Source organism: Protopterus annectens, chromosome 5.part0 (genome assembly GCF_019279795.1).
Source record: "Protopterus annectens isolate FY-2018-M chromosome 5.part0, PAN1.0, whole genome shotgun sequence".
Classification (NCBI taxonomy): domain Eukaryota; kingdom Metazoa; phylum Chordata; order Ceratodontiformes; family Protopteridae; genus Protopterus; species Protopterus annectens.
The window spans coordinates 1,317,881,847-1,317,898,983 of record NC_056735.1 but is presented as its reverse complement, the minus strand read 5'-3'; the positions used below and the strand labels follow the sequence as shown (position 1 = coordinate 1,317,898,983).

Below are 17,137 nucleotides of genomic sequence, written 5' to 3'. Positions count from 1 at the left end.
TTGGGTACATGCAGGGTATTGTGGGTATGAGGGAGTGCCTTGTGAGTTGGATTCAAGTCTGTAGAAAGTGGCCAAGCCAGATCTGGGGCTGGATCCGAGACCCTATCATGAGGGTAAATGAAGGAGACATCAGATCAAAGGTTTTGTGTTAACACTTGTTGCAATATCAAACAGCCCAAGCATAGAAAGTAGTGAAAGAAATGACCACTACTTATGTTTAAGTCCCGAATGCAAGCTTCTAGTATGAATACAGAAAACAAATGTCAAATGGTGGAAAAAAGAATACTGAATGGCAGCGTTAGTTTTTGTATTGCAAAGGAATGCAGCTGTATCAAGGAAGGAAGTTATGAAAAACTTGACTGCGCCAAGACAAAAATAGTTGGTGACAATATAAAAGCAGAAGTATCAAACCTAGTATTTGAAATAAAATATATTTGTTCATCAGCAAGATGTACATAAAGAAGCGCACACAGTTCACTGGTTAAGGCCCAATATGCAATCTACATTGGGGAGAAAAGCAATACTTTCCTGCTAAATTATGTAAAGAAATAAATTTAAATAAGCTGCCTTTGTGAATTACCGCTACAAAAGGAACTCTCCTAGTAATCTTGTATAATCAAATACTTGACTGTGGTACTGGATACTGTCTCCTGTTGGCTGAAAACATTTTAAACTAATGCTGCAGCACAGATATCCCAGTTTATTTCCAGTGAACCAGAGAGAAACAGTAACGAAAATCTGTTCACAAAACATTTTAAACATATAACTTGCTGCCAACATAAACAAAAAATGATGTTAAAGTACTATTAAACATTAACATTTACATGTGATGATTTACGTCTGCACCATAACAGAAGAGACTGTGGTATGGTGACATGAAAAGTTTAACACACAATCTCAAGTATAGTCTGGAGGATGGTAAAATAAGACACAGGAAAAATGTTTGCAATGTTTAAAAATGTTATTCTATACTTGTATAACACACAAGGGAGTACTTAGAATTTCATTAACCAGTAATGTTTGTCTTCCAAAAACTAACTATAAGCACATGTATGCAAGTTCTATAAAATCAGAATAAAATATATAAATTTAACTGCTTGAAAAAGATCAAATGAACACAGTTAATCTCAGTACGTTTCAATGCATTAACAAATCTTATTTAAATAATCTTGGATGCAAATTAGGAATTACATTTCACATCTTGTTATACAACTCACTACTTACACATTTACAAGGCTCTATACAATTCATTCTTTCTCCTTTGCGGTAACTTGCCATTGATATTCAATACAGCAAAATGTAATACGAGATCAGGTCCATGTAAAACAAAAAAAGAGCTTTTTCCCTGATGCGTTTCTGCACTCTGATGATGGAAAAGTTCCTTTTACTTAGCAGATTTTGCTTCTGCTGGATTCTCCCCAGTGTCCAATGTCTTTAGTAATCGGAAGAGACCTGCAGCTTCCCTTATCCGGCTGAATTCAATGCAAAATGCTTGCACCTCAATAAATAAGTCCTGGACATTAATTATTTTGTTTCTGATCAAAGACTGCAGAAAGACACAAACAAGACGCACTAGGCGGTTCTGAAAATGAAAAATAATCAATTGTTTTAAAATGTATTTTACATATGATTTTTACATATTAAAATGCTTGAAAAGGGGGGTTATGCTGTAATGCAATACTGAAAGGGATAGGGGTTCATCTACCAACTGCAGCACAATTAAAGGATAACAGCTACATACACAGTGCAGTGCTGCATGGATTTATCCTAGGTCCAATTATGTGTGTGTGTGTGTGTGTATATATATATATATATATATATATATATATATATATATATATATATATATATATATATATTCCCCCCCCAAACTATAAAAATTAGAACCCACTACTCTAATCAGGTAAATTATTCAACTATACAATGACTAAGAAAATAATTTTAATATCAAAGAACTGGTTAAGCAAGCAAGACTGTTTTTGCCTCAAATATACACAAACATATTTACTAAAATGTTTGCCTACCACAATCCTTTACGGGGCTTGTTTTCAGATATTTTGCTGTTAGTACATGCATGAATGTATATACGAATTGAATGAAGCTCCAACAATTGAAGACGGACAATCAGTTTCACAGTTTGCAACTGACTGAGAATTTATCTGATTTGGATATGCTTAAGAAAGTACAGTTGTGTACACTTACCATAAATGTAGATGTTCAAGTCTATTCACTGTTGAAGTCATCACATTTGGGTTATATGCTTGCAGTAGCCCTCAGTTGGCTTGATTATCAAGATCTTGAGTCCTGCGTCGGTTGCTGTCTCATCTTCCATGACGTCAGGTAGTCTGGGTTATAAAGCATGCAGCCGACGCCATTACATCAGTTTTTCTCGCCCCAGATGTCAGATGCCCCCATAATGGGGAGCAATTACATACAAGGTTACACCTACAGCAAAAAAGCAAATACACCAAAAAGCTTTAAGCATAGTAAACAGGAATAGAGGTATAGTCAATACAACTCAGGGGCTGGAGCAAGGGTAACCAGGACTGCAACAGTGAATACACTCGAACATCTACATTTATGGTACGTGTACACAACTGTACTATGTTCTTCATGTTTCACTGTTGCAATCATCACATTTGGGTAAATTCTCAAAGCCAAGGATGGGAGAAGGTAATTAGATAGCATTAGGACCAGCTATAAGACCCTGCAAGACTGCAGTGGCAAAGCCAGCTCTGGATTTAGAATAAATTGGCAAGTGGTAATGCTTGGTGAAGGTATGTACAGAACTCCAGGTAGCAGCTTCTAGGATGTCCCTGGTAGGGACACCTCTGAGAAAGGCTGCAGAGGTAGATGCAGCCCTGGTTGAATGTGGTCTCATCCCCTGTGAGATAGGTTTTCCATGGTGCTTATAGCAGAAATGAATGAATGGCCTATCCACTTAGAAATGGTTTGCTTTGAAATGGCCTTCCCCTCTGCCCTTGCAGCAAATGTAACCAGCAGGTGTTCAGATTTCCTGAGCGGTTTAGTCCTGTCCAAGTAAAATCTAAGTTTTCTGTGCACATCCAAGGAGTGCAGTATTCGTTCCCCTTTGTTCCGTGGATTAGAAAAGAAGGTTGGCAAATTAATGGACTGACTAAGGGCCACACTGGATACCACCTTGGGCATGAAGGAGGGATTGGTCCTGAGGGACACCCTGTCCGCATGAAAGATGATGAAAGGTTCCAGTGCCATGAAGGCCTGTAATTCAGACAGCCTTCTTGCTGAAGTGATGGCTAGAAGGAAGGCTGTTTTCCAAGAAAGGAATTTCAACTCTGCATTCACAGGTGGCTCAAAAGGAGGTAGACTGAGCTTTTCCAATACAAAGTTAAGGTCCCAGGCTGGAGTAGGGGTTCTCCTGGGTGGTCTTAAGTTTTTGGCCCCTCTTAGGAATTGCCTCAGCAGTGGATGAGAGAAGAGGGGTGGTTCTGTATTGTAATGAGCTGAAATGGCTGAGGCATGAATTTTGATGGAGGAAAAGGAAAGGCCCTTGTGAAGCATCTCAGTTAAGTATTGAAGAATATGAGGTAAATTGGGCGCTGCTGTGCCCATCCCCTGAGTTTAGCTCCAGGAACAGAATCTTTTCCATTTTTCAGCATAGGATTTTCTAGTACAAGGCCTCCTTGCCTCCAGAATGACATCCATCACTTGCTTACTGAGGGATGGTAACGGAGAGATCAGGTAATTAGCCAGGCTGCCAGGTTCAGGGTTTGAAGCTGCGGGTGGAGAATCTGGCCCTCCTACTGGGACAGTAGGGCAGGTGCCATGGTGCCAGCAGTGACACACTACGCAAGAGGGGGTACCAGTGTTGGTGTGGCCAGTCTGGTGCAATCAGTATTGTCCTAGGGTTTGTCCTGTTTGACCTTTAGTAGTACCCTGGAGAGGAGAGGCAGAGGGGGAAAGGTTTTTCAAGGTGAAGGACAGGGCATCCACCTCCTAAGCTTGTTTGTGGGGCATTCTTGTGAAGAATTTGTCCAATTGGTAGTTCTGGGGGGAGGCAAACAGGTCTATCTGTGGGCTCCTCCATTTGTTTCTCAACATGTTGAATAGCTTTGGTTCCAGTTTCCACTCGTGTGGGTCCATGAGATTTCTGCTTATGTCGTCTGCCAGTGTATTTAGCTTTCCTGGCAGGAATTGAGCCTGTAGGTGCACTTGGTAGCTCAAGGCTGTTTTCCACAGAGCCATGGCTAGTCTGCAGAGAAGGTATGAGTGGGATCCCCCCTGCTTGTTTATGTACCACATAACAGTGGTGTTGTCCGTCTTTACCAATAATTGTCCTGGAAGAAGGTGGTCCTTGAAGGCTGTCAGAGCATTCTGTACAGCTAACATTTCTTTTTGACTGATATGTAGGTGCATTTGACTTGGGTTCCATTTGCCTTGAATGCACTGCCCTGCCAAGTGAGCCCCCCATGCATAGTTTGATGCGTCTGCTGTTAAGGTTGGGCGGCAGGGAGTAGAGTGAATGGCAGTCCCTTTTTTTGGTGGCAGGACACTGCCCACCAAAGGAACTCTATCTGTAGACAAGGTATGATGGGAATCATTGATTATAGATCCTGAGAATGTTGACACCCTAGGCTTTTTAGATACCATTGTAGTTTCTTCATATGCAGTCTTGCATATGGAATTAGAAGAATGCAGGAGGCCATGAACCCCGCGGTTTGCTGTATTTTCCTTAGAGATAGCTGGGTCTTTGTGGCCAGTAGTTTGAAGTAGGCTGTGAAATGAACTTGTTTCTCTGGAGTGCAGTAGGCCATCTGGGAAGTTGTATTCAAGCTTGCTCCCAGGAATACAATTTGTAGGCAGGGCACAATATGCGATTTATTTTTGTTTATGGTGTACTACAGAGAAGTTAGCAATTTCTTTACAAATGCCAGATGATTTAATAGTATGTTCCGGCTTTCTGCCTGAATTAGACAATCGTCCAGGTATGGGTATATTTGAATATTTCTTTGCCTGCAAAATGCAATGACTGGAGCTAGGCACTTTGTAAATACCCTGGGTGCAGTAGATACACCAAAGGGCAGTGCAGAGAACTGATAGTGCATGCAGCCTGCTCTGAAGCGTAGGTATCTTCCGCAAGATTCCCTTATTGGGATGTGCAGGTAGGCCTCCTTTAAATCCAGTGTTGCCAACCAGGTATCCTTGCCTAGCATAGGAAGCAACTGGTGAAAAGTTAGCATCTTGAATTTTGGGATTACCAAAAATGTGTTTAGAATAGACAGGTCCAGGATAGGATGCCAGGAATGGTCTTTTCTGGGTACCAGGAAAAGTCTTGAGTAGAAACCTTGCCCCCATTCTTCTTCTGGAACAGTCTGAATAGCCCTGATGCTTAAAAGAGAAAGAACTTGCTTTTGAGCCTCTGCCCACTGATTTGGGGGTAGGTCTGGCCAACCGTTTGGGGTTGGTAAGGAGTGGAATTGGAATCTGTATCCTTGGGGAAACTATATTTAAAACCCAGAAATAATCCAAACAACAATGAATACCACAGGAAAATGTACGCTCCTGAGCAGAAAGCACAGAAATAAAATCATAAAAAATAAAGGAAACTGCTCAGGTGCAAAACCATGCAGAAAATAGCAAGCAGCATACAATGAGTCTCTTTAGACCAAAGTCATATAAATCACACCAAACAACATACAACAAGTCTCTTCAGACCCGGAATATAAGAATAATCCAATCCAATGAAGCAAAATGCTGTTAACTTCTTTAAAACCAAATCTTTTATTAGCAGATATCTGCTAAGCACTTTCGCCAAAGTGGCTTCTTCAAACCATAAGAGTATAAAGCAGTTCAAGACACACCTTATACACATTCAAGTACACCTTCAATTACTAATTAAGCCTAATGATGACATCATAATTAAAGCATATACATTTAAAGTGAACAATCAAATATTACAATATTACAGCATTACAATACACCTATACAAGTAGTAAAGGCAAAATATTTAAAACATTATTACTGCATAAAAATGGACATCACTTAAGCATCCTAAAGATATTATATAAATAATATCTTTAATCCATCAATAAAACAGTTTATTATAAAACATAAAAAAAAAAAAAATGTTTAAAAAACTATTTAAAATGAAACCTTCTGTTTTTAAGAGCTGGTCTTAAAGGGACCTTATCATTAAGACCAGGGTGAATATGTGCTTGCAGTCTGATAATCCAGTTAGTTTCATTTCTTTCGGTATAATTCCTTAGGTCCCCCTCACCTCAAACTAGGTGTATTAATATATAAAACTAAAAACTTAAAAGTATGTGAATTGTTGGTTTCTAAAACATGTTTAGACAAAGCATTGGTGTTTGACCGAATACGGATCTGATATAAGGGCTCCCTCACCCTGTCCTTAAGCCTTCTATCGGATTTACCGACATAGAAGGCAGGGCAGGAAGAGCATAAGGCGAGATAATGGTAGTGAGGATGAGTTGAATAGTTTCTTTGAAGAAATCAATTAATTTACTAGTTTTTTGAAATTTACTTTGACAGTCTCAATTTGTAGTATCCCTTTCTTGGATGTTAATATTGAATGCCTTAGCAATGGTAAACTTAACACAGGTGTATACAGAAAACCTTGCTACAAAAATACATTATTACACATGAAAGTATGCATGCTAGATATGTCTTTACCGATATTATTAAAAGTCAGGCAATCCGGGCATCTTGGTTAAACCCTATGCCAGGTAGTTTTGAAACGGAATTGGTAACCCTCCATAAAAGATTATTAACAAGGAAATACAAAGAAGATGCAATTTCTATAGGTTTTCAGTGTATAGAGAACTTTAGATTAGATAGGGTATGCCCTTATTTTTCAGAGCAGGGCAATGAATATTATACTACAGAAAGCAATGTCAATGTACCAACAGAAAAAATCTCATTATTCTACACACATGATTTCTACCAAATAAGAAACATCTTGTGTAAGCATTGGAATGTTTTAAGAGTTGACACTAATATTAGGGAAAATGTGGGTGAATACCCACAATTTTTATTTAAAAACAAGAAGAATTTACATAGACTCTTATGTTATACTAATGCTACTTCATTCCATGAAAATAGAAGTCATTTAGGCACCAAACCATGTAATAAGTGTAATTTTTGCACATTTATATGTGAATCGAACATGTTTATACATCCCAATACATCTCAATTTTTTAGCTTTGATGTCAGTGCTAGTTGTGATACGGAACATGTAGTTTATCTCGCCTTATGCTCTTCTTGCCCTGCCTTCTATGTCGGTAAAACCGATAGAAGGCTTAAGGACAGGGTAAGGGAGCAATTATATCAGATCCGTATTCGGTCAAACACCAATGCTTTGTCTAAACATGTTTTAGAAACCAACAATTCACATACTTTTAAGTTTTTAGTTTTATACACCTAAGTTTGAGGGGAGGTGACCTAAGGAATGATACCGAAAGAAATTAAACTAACTGGATTATCAGACTGCAAGCACATATTCACCCTGGTCTTAATGATAAGGTCCCTTTAAGACCAGCTCTTAAAAACAGAAGGTTTAATTTTAAATAGTTTTTTAAACTTTTTTTTATTATTTTTTTATAATAAACTGTTTTATTGATGGATTAAAGATATTCTTTATATAATATCTTTAGGATGCTTAAGTGATGTCCATTTTTATGCAGTAATAATGTTTTAAATATTTTGCCTTTACTACTAGTATAGGTGTATTGTAATACTATTTGATTGTTCACTTTAAATGTATATGCTTTAATTATGATGTCATCATTAGGCTTAATTAGTAATTGAACGTATACTTGAATGTATATAAGGTGTGTCTTGAACTGCTTTATACTCTTATGGTTTGAAGAAGCCACTTTGGCAAAAGCGCTTACCAGATATCTGCTAATAAAAGATTTGGTTTTAAAGAAGTTAACAGCATTTTGCTTCATTGGATTGGATTATTCTTATATTCATGGTCTGAAGAGACTTGTCGTATTTTGTTTGGTGTGATTTATATGACTTTGGTCTGAAGAGACTCATTGTATGCTGCTTGCTATTTTCTGCATGGTTTTGCACCTGAGCAGTTTCCTTTATTTTTTATGATTATATTTAAAACCCATTTGTCCTGGGTAATGAGTTCCCAAATTTTGGCATGCAGGGCAATCTTTCCTCCTAAAGGAAAAGTCAGTTGAGCAAGGCATGGAAGGTTTAAAGTTAAGTCATTGAGACAGTTTACCATGGGGGGGGGTCTTACTACTCCCTACTTTGGAAGTGGGAGCCCCCCACTGCTTAGGTCTTTGAGTATCTTGGGACTGAAGCCTGGGTGTTCTGCTGGTTCTGGGTTTGGACTGAGAAGGCCTGGAAGAGGCAGGAAAGGACCAATTCTTAGCGGGCCAATGCCTACTAAATCTGGGAGGCTGTACTTGCAGGAAACCTTTAACCGTTTGCACAGACTTAGCTTTTTCCTCCATCTTTTTAAGAACTACATCTGCTTTGTTGCCAAACAGGCAGTCTTGGTTTAAGGGAGCATCCAGTAATTTAGCTTTAACATGATCTGGCAAAGATTTCTCCTTAAGTCAAGCATGCCTTCCAAGTACAGACCCAGTGACAGCAGCCCTGCAAGATGCCTCTAATGAATCACAACCACATTACAAAGTATGTTTTCCAACTTGTTCAGCAGAATGCATTAAATCCTGCAATTCTTTATTTTCAGTGCAATCAGGACTCAACATAATTTTCTGTTTAAGCAATCCAATAATATACTGTTGATACTTTAACATATGAAACTGGCAGTTTAAAGCCCTAATGGCCAAAGTTGCAGAAGTGTATACCTTCTTACCCCATCTATCCAGCACCCTTGAATCTCCATCAGAGAGGGTAGGATTTTTGGCAGTAGTAGCCTTAACGCCCATGGGTCCCTGGGAAATGGTCCCGGGATCCGCAGTAGGATTTTTAAAGAGGAACTTGTGAGAGGTAGGTACCCTGTAATACCTATCAGGTTTTCTGGGGGGCAGGAGGTAGAGTGTCAGGGGCCAGGCTAGATTCCGAGAAGGCATTCATCTACAATATCCAGTACAGGAGGGATAGCTAAAGGCCTGTGTTGAGGCAGGGGTAAAAATTCCCTAAGCCTCTTTTTGGAGTCAGAGTAATCCTGGCTTTCCCAGCAGAAATGCTCCCTAAGAGTATGGAAGGTTTCACCAAAACAGAAATCCTCTGGCGGGGAAGCAGAGGGAATGGAGTCCTCTGCATCAGAATCCTCATAGGTAGATAAGGGTAAATCCTGATCAGAGAAAACAGAAATTTCAGAATCCTGCTCAGAAGAATCAGAAGGAAAATCAGTCCTAGGTCTCAGAGAGGGGAAGGGTGGCTTCCCCTGATTAGAGTAATAAGGTCTTCAGCCATTCTTATCATTTGTTTTTTATGCATAGTGGCCTGACCATGTGGTCTGGGCGTCAGTTTTCTAGGCATGGATCGAGTTTTAGGCCTTGAAGAAGAAGATGGCATCGGTTTAATATGCAAGTCAGTAGGCCTGAATACATGCTCAGTAGCCAGTGCCTGCACAGCGGCTCTGGACCCATCCAAGGTAGAGATATCCACAGGTTCCACAGTCGAAGAAGCATCTCGCGGCATACCAGACTCCAAATGGGTCTCATTAGAGGCCTGCGAATCTGAAGTAGCGGGTATCAGGGGCTGCAAAAGCACCTCACTGAGTATCGGCGAACTGTCAACTAGCTTAGGAGAAGCTTTGTCAGCAGCTTTGGTCCTATGCGGTCTGTCTCTGTCTTTATATTTGTGTTTTTTCGGAATGTCGGTAGTCAGGTAGCTTACCGAAGCCATTTCTGGATAATTGTACAGAGTACCAAAATATTTGGATGCGTAAATGAAGCGACAACGAATAGTATGAGGTTTGAATAAGGCACAAAACTGACAGCGAGGTACGTCGTGGTCTGGGCCTAAGCAAGGAATGCAGTACGAATGAAAATCTTTTTTTTTTTGCTCAAAATTTTTTTATTTAATTTTCCAATAACAACAGAGAGAAAAAAAACCAAAATAATTTCAAAATTTAAATGATAAAGTGTAATAAACTATGTACAAAATTTACAAAAGGCCTCAAAGTCAAAATAAAGGGGAATAGCAAAAAAAAAAGAAATTATAAACATATAAAGGTTATACAATATTCAACAATTCTTGGTTCTTGTTTGATTAATTAGATGAAAGTGTATCTAGATTAATTGTCTTAAGAGTGATGACTTTCTCTCAAGGATTATTAGTCCATTTTCTAGTAAAAATTCTTAGCTCTTTAGCTTCTATTTCCACTGATGCGACTTCATCCAAAAGAATCACAAAGTCTTCAAAAACTGGAATGGAGGGTGATTTCCACTTTCTTGTAATGCATTTTTTGGCTACTGCCAAAATTGTCCAAAGAAGATATTTACTTTTGTTATTCATTGTAATAGACACAAAAAATATACACAAAAAATTAAAGATTTTGACAATACAAAAGAATCAGTAATGACAGCTTGAAGGAACTTACCAATATCTTCCCAATATTTCTGAATGAGAGAACATTCATAAAAATATGAGATCAATCAGCTGTACATTTTAGAGAACATATCCAACATATGACCTTTCTGGATAGATTGAATTTAGCAATTTAACTAGGAGTGTAGAAGGCTCTATGCAAGAATTTCCAGGAAAAAATCCTCCAAACCTGTAGGTTAGAAGTTAGTTTTATGGAATATAAAAGATTAGCTTTATTCTCAGAGGTTAGGGACACTGTATAATCCTTAGTAATAAAATCCCAAATTTTCTGATTAGGAATAGTTTTATAGTTAATAATGATTTTATAGACTTTTGAAATCAAATTTTTCCAATTAAATTCTCCGTGTATTATTTCATGTATAGGTGGTATAAATTTGGGCAAGGACTTAAAGGAAGAGTTCTTTATTGCTCTACACAGATCTCGAGTAAATGGGAGTGCACTGTTAAGAGCTAACCAATCTGAATTTGATAGATTAAATGTTTTAATTAAATTTTGCACATTCAGTGTATCTAAATTCATTGTGCAATGATACCAGCATGTAATTATTTTTCATTTCCCAATTTCTGAGTATCGGCACTATTATTAAAAAAGTTTTTTGTAATTTTAAAAGGGTATAGCAGTTGTATCCACAGTTTAATATCAGCATTATTAACAAAACTTCAAAAAGTATTATAGTCTATATAGTTTAGATTTGTAGGTTTAATAATGTTATATTGTGTATTGATACAAAGTGCATACCAAAGTTTATTACTTTGATCATCCAGTTGGAAACTTATTAATTTATTTTCATTTAGGATAATAGTTGCATGTAGGAATTTCCAAGCTGAAGAAAATTCTGGATCAATCCAATTTAATATTGTTTTGAGATTAGAAGCTTTAACATAGGATTTGAAGTCTGGAAAATTTATTCCTGCAAGCTCCCAGGGTCCAATATGATTTGATAAAGCTATTCTATTTTCCTTTGGATACCATAGAAATTTCAAGATAGTTCTGTTTATTTCTCTTAAAATAGATTTACTAGGTAATATCGGAATAAATAAAGCAATGTAATTTATTTTTGGTAGCAGAATCATTTTAATTAATTGTAGCCCATCTTCAAAATTTAAATGTAATTTATTCCATTTTTCTGTGAGAGTTTTTAATAAGTTTACAATGCTGTTATAATTTGTATTTAAAGTTAAATCGATATCACATAGTATAATCCTTAGATATTTTAAAGAAGAGAGCTGTTCCCCAACTATTTTATTTATAGTCGATCTGATGTTACGATTGATTTTTTTTTATTTAATAATATGTGATTAGACTTAGAGCTACTAATTTTTAATCCTGAAATACAATAACATTTTTTAACTAATAAATCTAATTCTTGTAAGGATTCTTCTGAAATTTTATAGTAAGTGAGATATCGTCAGCAAATAGAATTATCTTAGAATAAAATTGATTACATATATTAAAGCCTTTAATTTTGGGATTATATTGGATTGTCAAAGAAAAAGGTTCTATTGCTAATGCAAATAAAATTGGGGACATCGGGCAACCTTGTTTGGTACCTTTAGTAATTTTAATCGATTCTGATGTAAATGGTCTTAATTTTACATAGGCTAGATTATTATTTTAAACATTTTTTATAAAAAAAGAACTTATATGATTCAAGAATTTAAAAAAGAAAATTCCAATTTAAAGAGTCAAAGGCTTTTTCAATATAGAGGGTGATTATAACAGCTTCTTGATTATTTCTATTCAGAATATCTATGGTGGTCAGGATTCTTTGAATGCTATCTTGGGTATGCCTGTTATAAATAAATCCTGTTTGATCTTCAGTGATGAGATGTGTTAGTGATTTCTTAAATCTGTTGACTAAGATAGACATAAAAATTTTATAATCATTATTAATCAAAAAGAGGTTGGTCTATATGAGCTGCACAAATGAGAATCTTTATTTTCTTTTAGTATAGGAGTAATTGAGTATCTCCATGAATTTGGAATTATACCTTGTAAGTACGATTCATTCAAAGCCTTATGTAGAACTGATACAGCCGAAGATGGTATAAGCTTGTATATTTCATTAATAATAACATCTATGCCTGGTGATTTGGTGTTTTTGCTTTCTTTATTTTTTTCATTAATTTCCTTTAAGGAAATTTGTTTCTGAATCTCATTAATTAAATTTTCTGGTAAGTTTTTTTTAATTCAGATAAGTCCATGCCATGGTCTGAAATACTTTGTTTTTGTATTGTTTTGAGAAGTGATATTTAAAAGCATCTAATATCACTTATGTCAGAGACTTTTTTATTATTCCTCCCTTCATGAATCACACTCACAATATTATTTTCAACAGAATTTCTTTTTACTCAATGCTAGACTACACATATACTTTGGAGATGTAGAGTAAGAATTTAACTTTAGTTTTTCCAGAGCTAAATTAGTTTTGTGGGTTAAAATGTCCTCATATTTTTTATTTAAAGATTCAATTTCCTTTTTCTTATTTGAGGAAGATCGTGTATTGTCATTGTTAATTAATACAATTTGTTTATGTACATTAGTTCTGACTCCCATTCCTTTGTTTTATTAAACCATGTAATAGTTTTGCCTTATAAATAAGCTTTCAAGGAGTCCCATAGGATTACTACGTTTACTTTACTGTTTAGGTTTGTATCTAGGAAGAATTTTATTTTTGCGTCTAACCAAGGTTTGAATTGTTTTAATTTGGTAATATAAGGCTGGAATTCTTTTAGTAAAAGACAACTTCTTAAAATCTGTTTGTATATTAAAAATGAGTGCATTATGATCAAACATAGGGCACGGGGTTATTGTAAAGTATGATACTTTTGTTTTTAGATCTTGGGATATAAACATTTTATCAATTCTAGTCTGAGTCTTATGTCTAAAATCACTATGAGAGAATTCTACTGAGCTATAATTTTAAGATAAAATAAATCGTATAACTGTAAGTTATCTGTCCATTTTTTAATATATTTCCCTACAGAGGTAATACGAAAAGGTCTTTTGCTAGAGGTTTCTGAATCATTAAATAGGCAGTTAAAATCTCCCCCTAGAATCAGACTGCCTTTAATATTTTTAATAAGTTCTAAGTGTTTTTTTATTGTTTTTACTCCAATTCCAGGAAATCAATTGGCATTAACTAATTCCAAATTCTGTTAGTAAATTGTATTATTATAATTGATAGAAGACCCTCCTTATCTTCATAGTTATATTCTCTGTAAACCAATGAAAAATACAGAGGAAACACAGTGCAGGCTCCAGACGAACAATATTTATTATAAAACAACTCGCTGAGATGAAAAAAGTTTAACAAATAATTCCAGACCAATACATCAGTGAATATACTTCCAAGATAAAACCTCAAAATTGGACAAAAGAGTTAAGTGCTTTCACCTACATAATGTAGGCTTCCTCAGAACTAAAGTATTCAGGTGCTACAGTGTTTAAATAACTTTTTTGGTGCCAAAAATTAGTGACAGCCCTTAAAGTCACATCACTCATTATTTAAACACTGAGCATCCTGTTGTTGTTGATGAAATAAACCAAAAACATTTTGCCTCTTTTGTTACAGGGAGAAACTGTGAATAAACAGTAAAATGCCTGTAATTTCTTCTTATATGACTGCAGTCCAACATTTAGTTATGTGCATTTATCAACATACTCTATAAAGTATATACAACAGAGATGTAATAAACATTTTGACCATCTCAAGAATCTGAGCTGGAATTATGTTTTGAGTTTGTTATGAAGGGTCATAAAGAAGCATTCAATGACTAATACAGATGTTACACAGTTACATCTACATATTATTCTCAATGCTAGAGTGACATGAGTTTGTTTTAAAGGATTAAGGTATGAAGATTTGATACTTCCTGACAGAGAGACAAAATGCAGATTAGCTAGGACATTATGATATAGGACAACAGTTTGTGTGTAAAAAAAAAAAAATTTTCAAACAAAGCAGTCCCCTACCAAAATTTATCTTGACAAATTGTCTTTCACTAGTAGTGTTAATATTATGTTGCTACCCTATAAATGCATTTGCCACTAGTGATCAAATGCTTGTAGATGTTAGTGCTTGTAAGAAGTCCACTGATCATTAATAGAATCCATTGTATGTGTTCATTAGTTTTCATTAACTGAACATCATAGTAATTATGAATAAAGAGACAAGGTAGCAGTGTGTGTGTGAATACTAGTTCTGATGGTATGGGAAACCAGATTGTTTGTCTAATTTATCCATTCTTTCAAATATCTGCAGAATTTCAGTAATCCTGTAATGATGTCATCTTTAATTAGCATAGCACTGCCTTAGTTTCTATGGAGACTAATTGACAAACAAAAGATAATTTTTTTATTAACTGCCTTAAATTATATCAATGTCTGGGTGCCATTCTTATGTTAAGTTTCATTAATACACTATTAACTGTCCAGGACCAATGCAATATCTGTAGACATTTAGCCTATTTAAAACACATTAATGTTAGACAGAATACTCATGTGGGAATCTATCAGTGAGCACAAAGACACTGATATTGCCTATATGTGTATTATCTGAACAAGCTAAACTAATCCAAAAGGATGCTTACATTTTCCCATATAAAATCCTTTCAAAGAATGTAATTTTAGGTTGGCAACATGCATTAAGCAATCAAATAAGTGCTAAAATTAGACAAACGTTTCAATGACGTCCGCATTATCACCATACTACTCCAATCTCAAACATCTCTTAAATTATATGTATCATCCTTAATAAAAGGGGTTTTATGAGCCTTGAAGTTGTAAACAATCAAAACAATGTATGTTGCTTGTCTGTTCCATAAAGCGACAAGAGAAGAAGAAAAAAAAAAAAAAAAAACATGAAAATACATTATTTGATTTGGTTCGCAGTCAGAGCAAACCTTGTTTGTACCAACGGTAAATCCAAGCTATTACTGCATGCACATAACTTCAAGGGTCTCCTCTAAAACTATCCATGATGTCCAGTGTGTTATGAACAACAAATATAAACCACTTTCAGGCCATATTTATAGGAGACTGAAAGCATGCCACAAAGTGAGTTTTAATACTTTACAAGAATGTGGAAGGGGAACTGTCAGACAGAGTGCCGTCTTGTCTTTCACGGTTTACTCTATTACTAGGAAGCATTGTCCTTAACCTGTTTAGAATTAGTGTGAAACTACGCTTGTATTTTAAACATCAGCTGTTTGTTTTTGTGATGATATTCTAAATCGTGAAACTAGACAGACTCCCCCCCCCCATGTCTCTCCAGGGATTACAGTTTTTTTTTTTTTTTTCTTCCCCTTCTCAAAACATTTTGACCTTTTCAATCTATAGCTATAGCTTGTCCACTTCTGTTTGACGTGATGCTTAACACTAAGTACAGCACTTGATTTACAGAATGATTTGTCAGTTCGAACACTAAGTACAGCACTTGATTTACAGAATGATTTGTCAGTTCGAAGCAGTAGGGTAAATAAACTTTTTATTTCGAATAATGCTCGAGACTGATGTTTCATGAGGGAAGCAATAAACTATCAGCTTAGAATGTTGAAACGCTAGTTGATATATAAAAAAAAAACATTTACTAGGGAAAAGAAATCTGTGTTATGTTTAAACTATGTATTACATTAAAACATTATGAAAGAATTCAGGCAAATATACGCTTTGTCAGACATGCCTAAAACCAGACTTTGAGAGTGAACATTACAGATTCATGACCATTTTATACGCATTTTAACCCTGTTAAAAGACACTGAAGTCTAAAAAGAGAAATAAGCGCGTGTGAACAAAGCCTAACTGACTTTGCATTTTAAGCATACTTAGCAATTATACTTGGTTAAGAGAGAATTAATAATGATTTTAAACTATATACTTTACTAATAAATAAATGGAGGAATATTCACATACATAAAAAAAACCATGAAATTACGTTATCTGACTTGGTTCGCAGTGAGAGCAAACCTCGTTTGTACCAATGCTAAATCCAAGCTATTACTGCATGCACATAACTTCAAGGGTCTCCTCTAAAACTATCCATGATGTCTAATGTGTTATGAACAGCAAATATAAACCACTTTCTGGCCATATTTATAGGAGACTGAAAGCATGACACAAAGTGAATTTTAATACTTTACAAAAATGTGGAAGGAGAACTGTCAAACAGAGTGCTGTCTTGTCTTTCACTGTTTACTCTACTACTATGAAGCATTGTCCTTAACCTGTTTAGAATTAGTGTGAAACTACTCTTGTATTTTAAATATCAGCTGTTTGTTTTTGCGATGATATTCTAAATCGTGAAACTAGACAGACTCTTTTTTTTTCTTTCTGTCTTTTCCCACCCCCCTGTCTCTCCAGGGATTACAGCCCCCCCCCCCTTCAAAACATTTTGACCTTTTCTATCTGTAGCTATAGCTTGTCCACTTCTGTTTGACGTGATGCTTAACAGTAAGTACAGGACATTATTTACAGAATGATCTGTCAGTTCGAAGCAGCAGGGAAAATAAACTGCTTTTTATTTTGAATAATGCTTGAGATTGATGTTTCGTGAGGGAAGAAATAAGCTATCCGCTTAGAATGTTGAAACGCTAG

The 17,137-nt window shown here is 35.7% G+C and overlaps 1 protein-coding gene across 1 annotated transcript in view; it reads right to left on the bottom strand.

Moving 5' to 3' along the window:
• Window positions 1-680: 680 nt before the first annotated feature.
• CNOT11 (CCR4-NOT transcription complex subunit 11) overlaps window positions 681-17,137 on the bottom strand; it is an 844,502-nt gene continuing 828,045 nt past the window's right edge. The window contains exon 13 of the mRNA XM_044071126.1: window positions 681-1,582. Within this exon, the coding sequence (XP_043927061.1) occupies window positions 1,385-1,582 (198 nt within the window). The 3' untranslated portion in view covers window positions 681-1,384. The remainder of the gene's footprint in view (window positions 1,583-17,137) is intronic.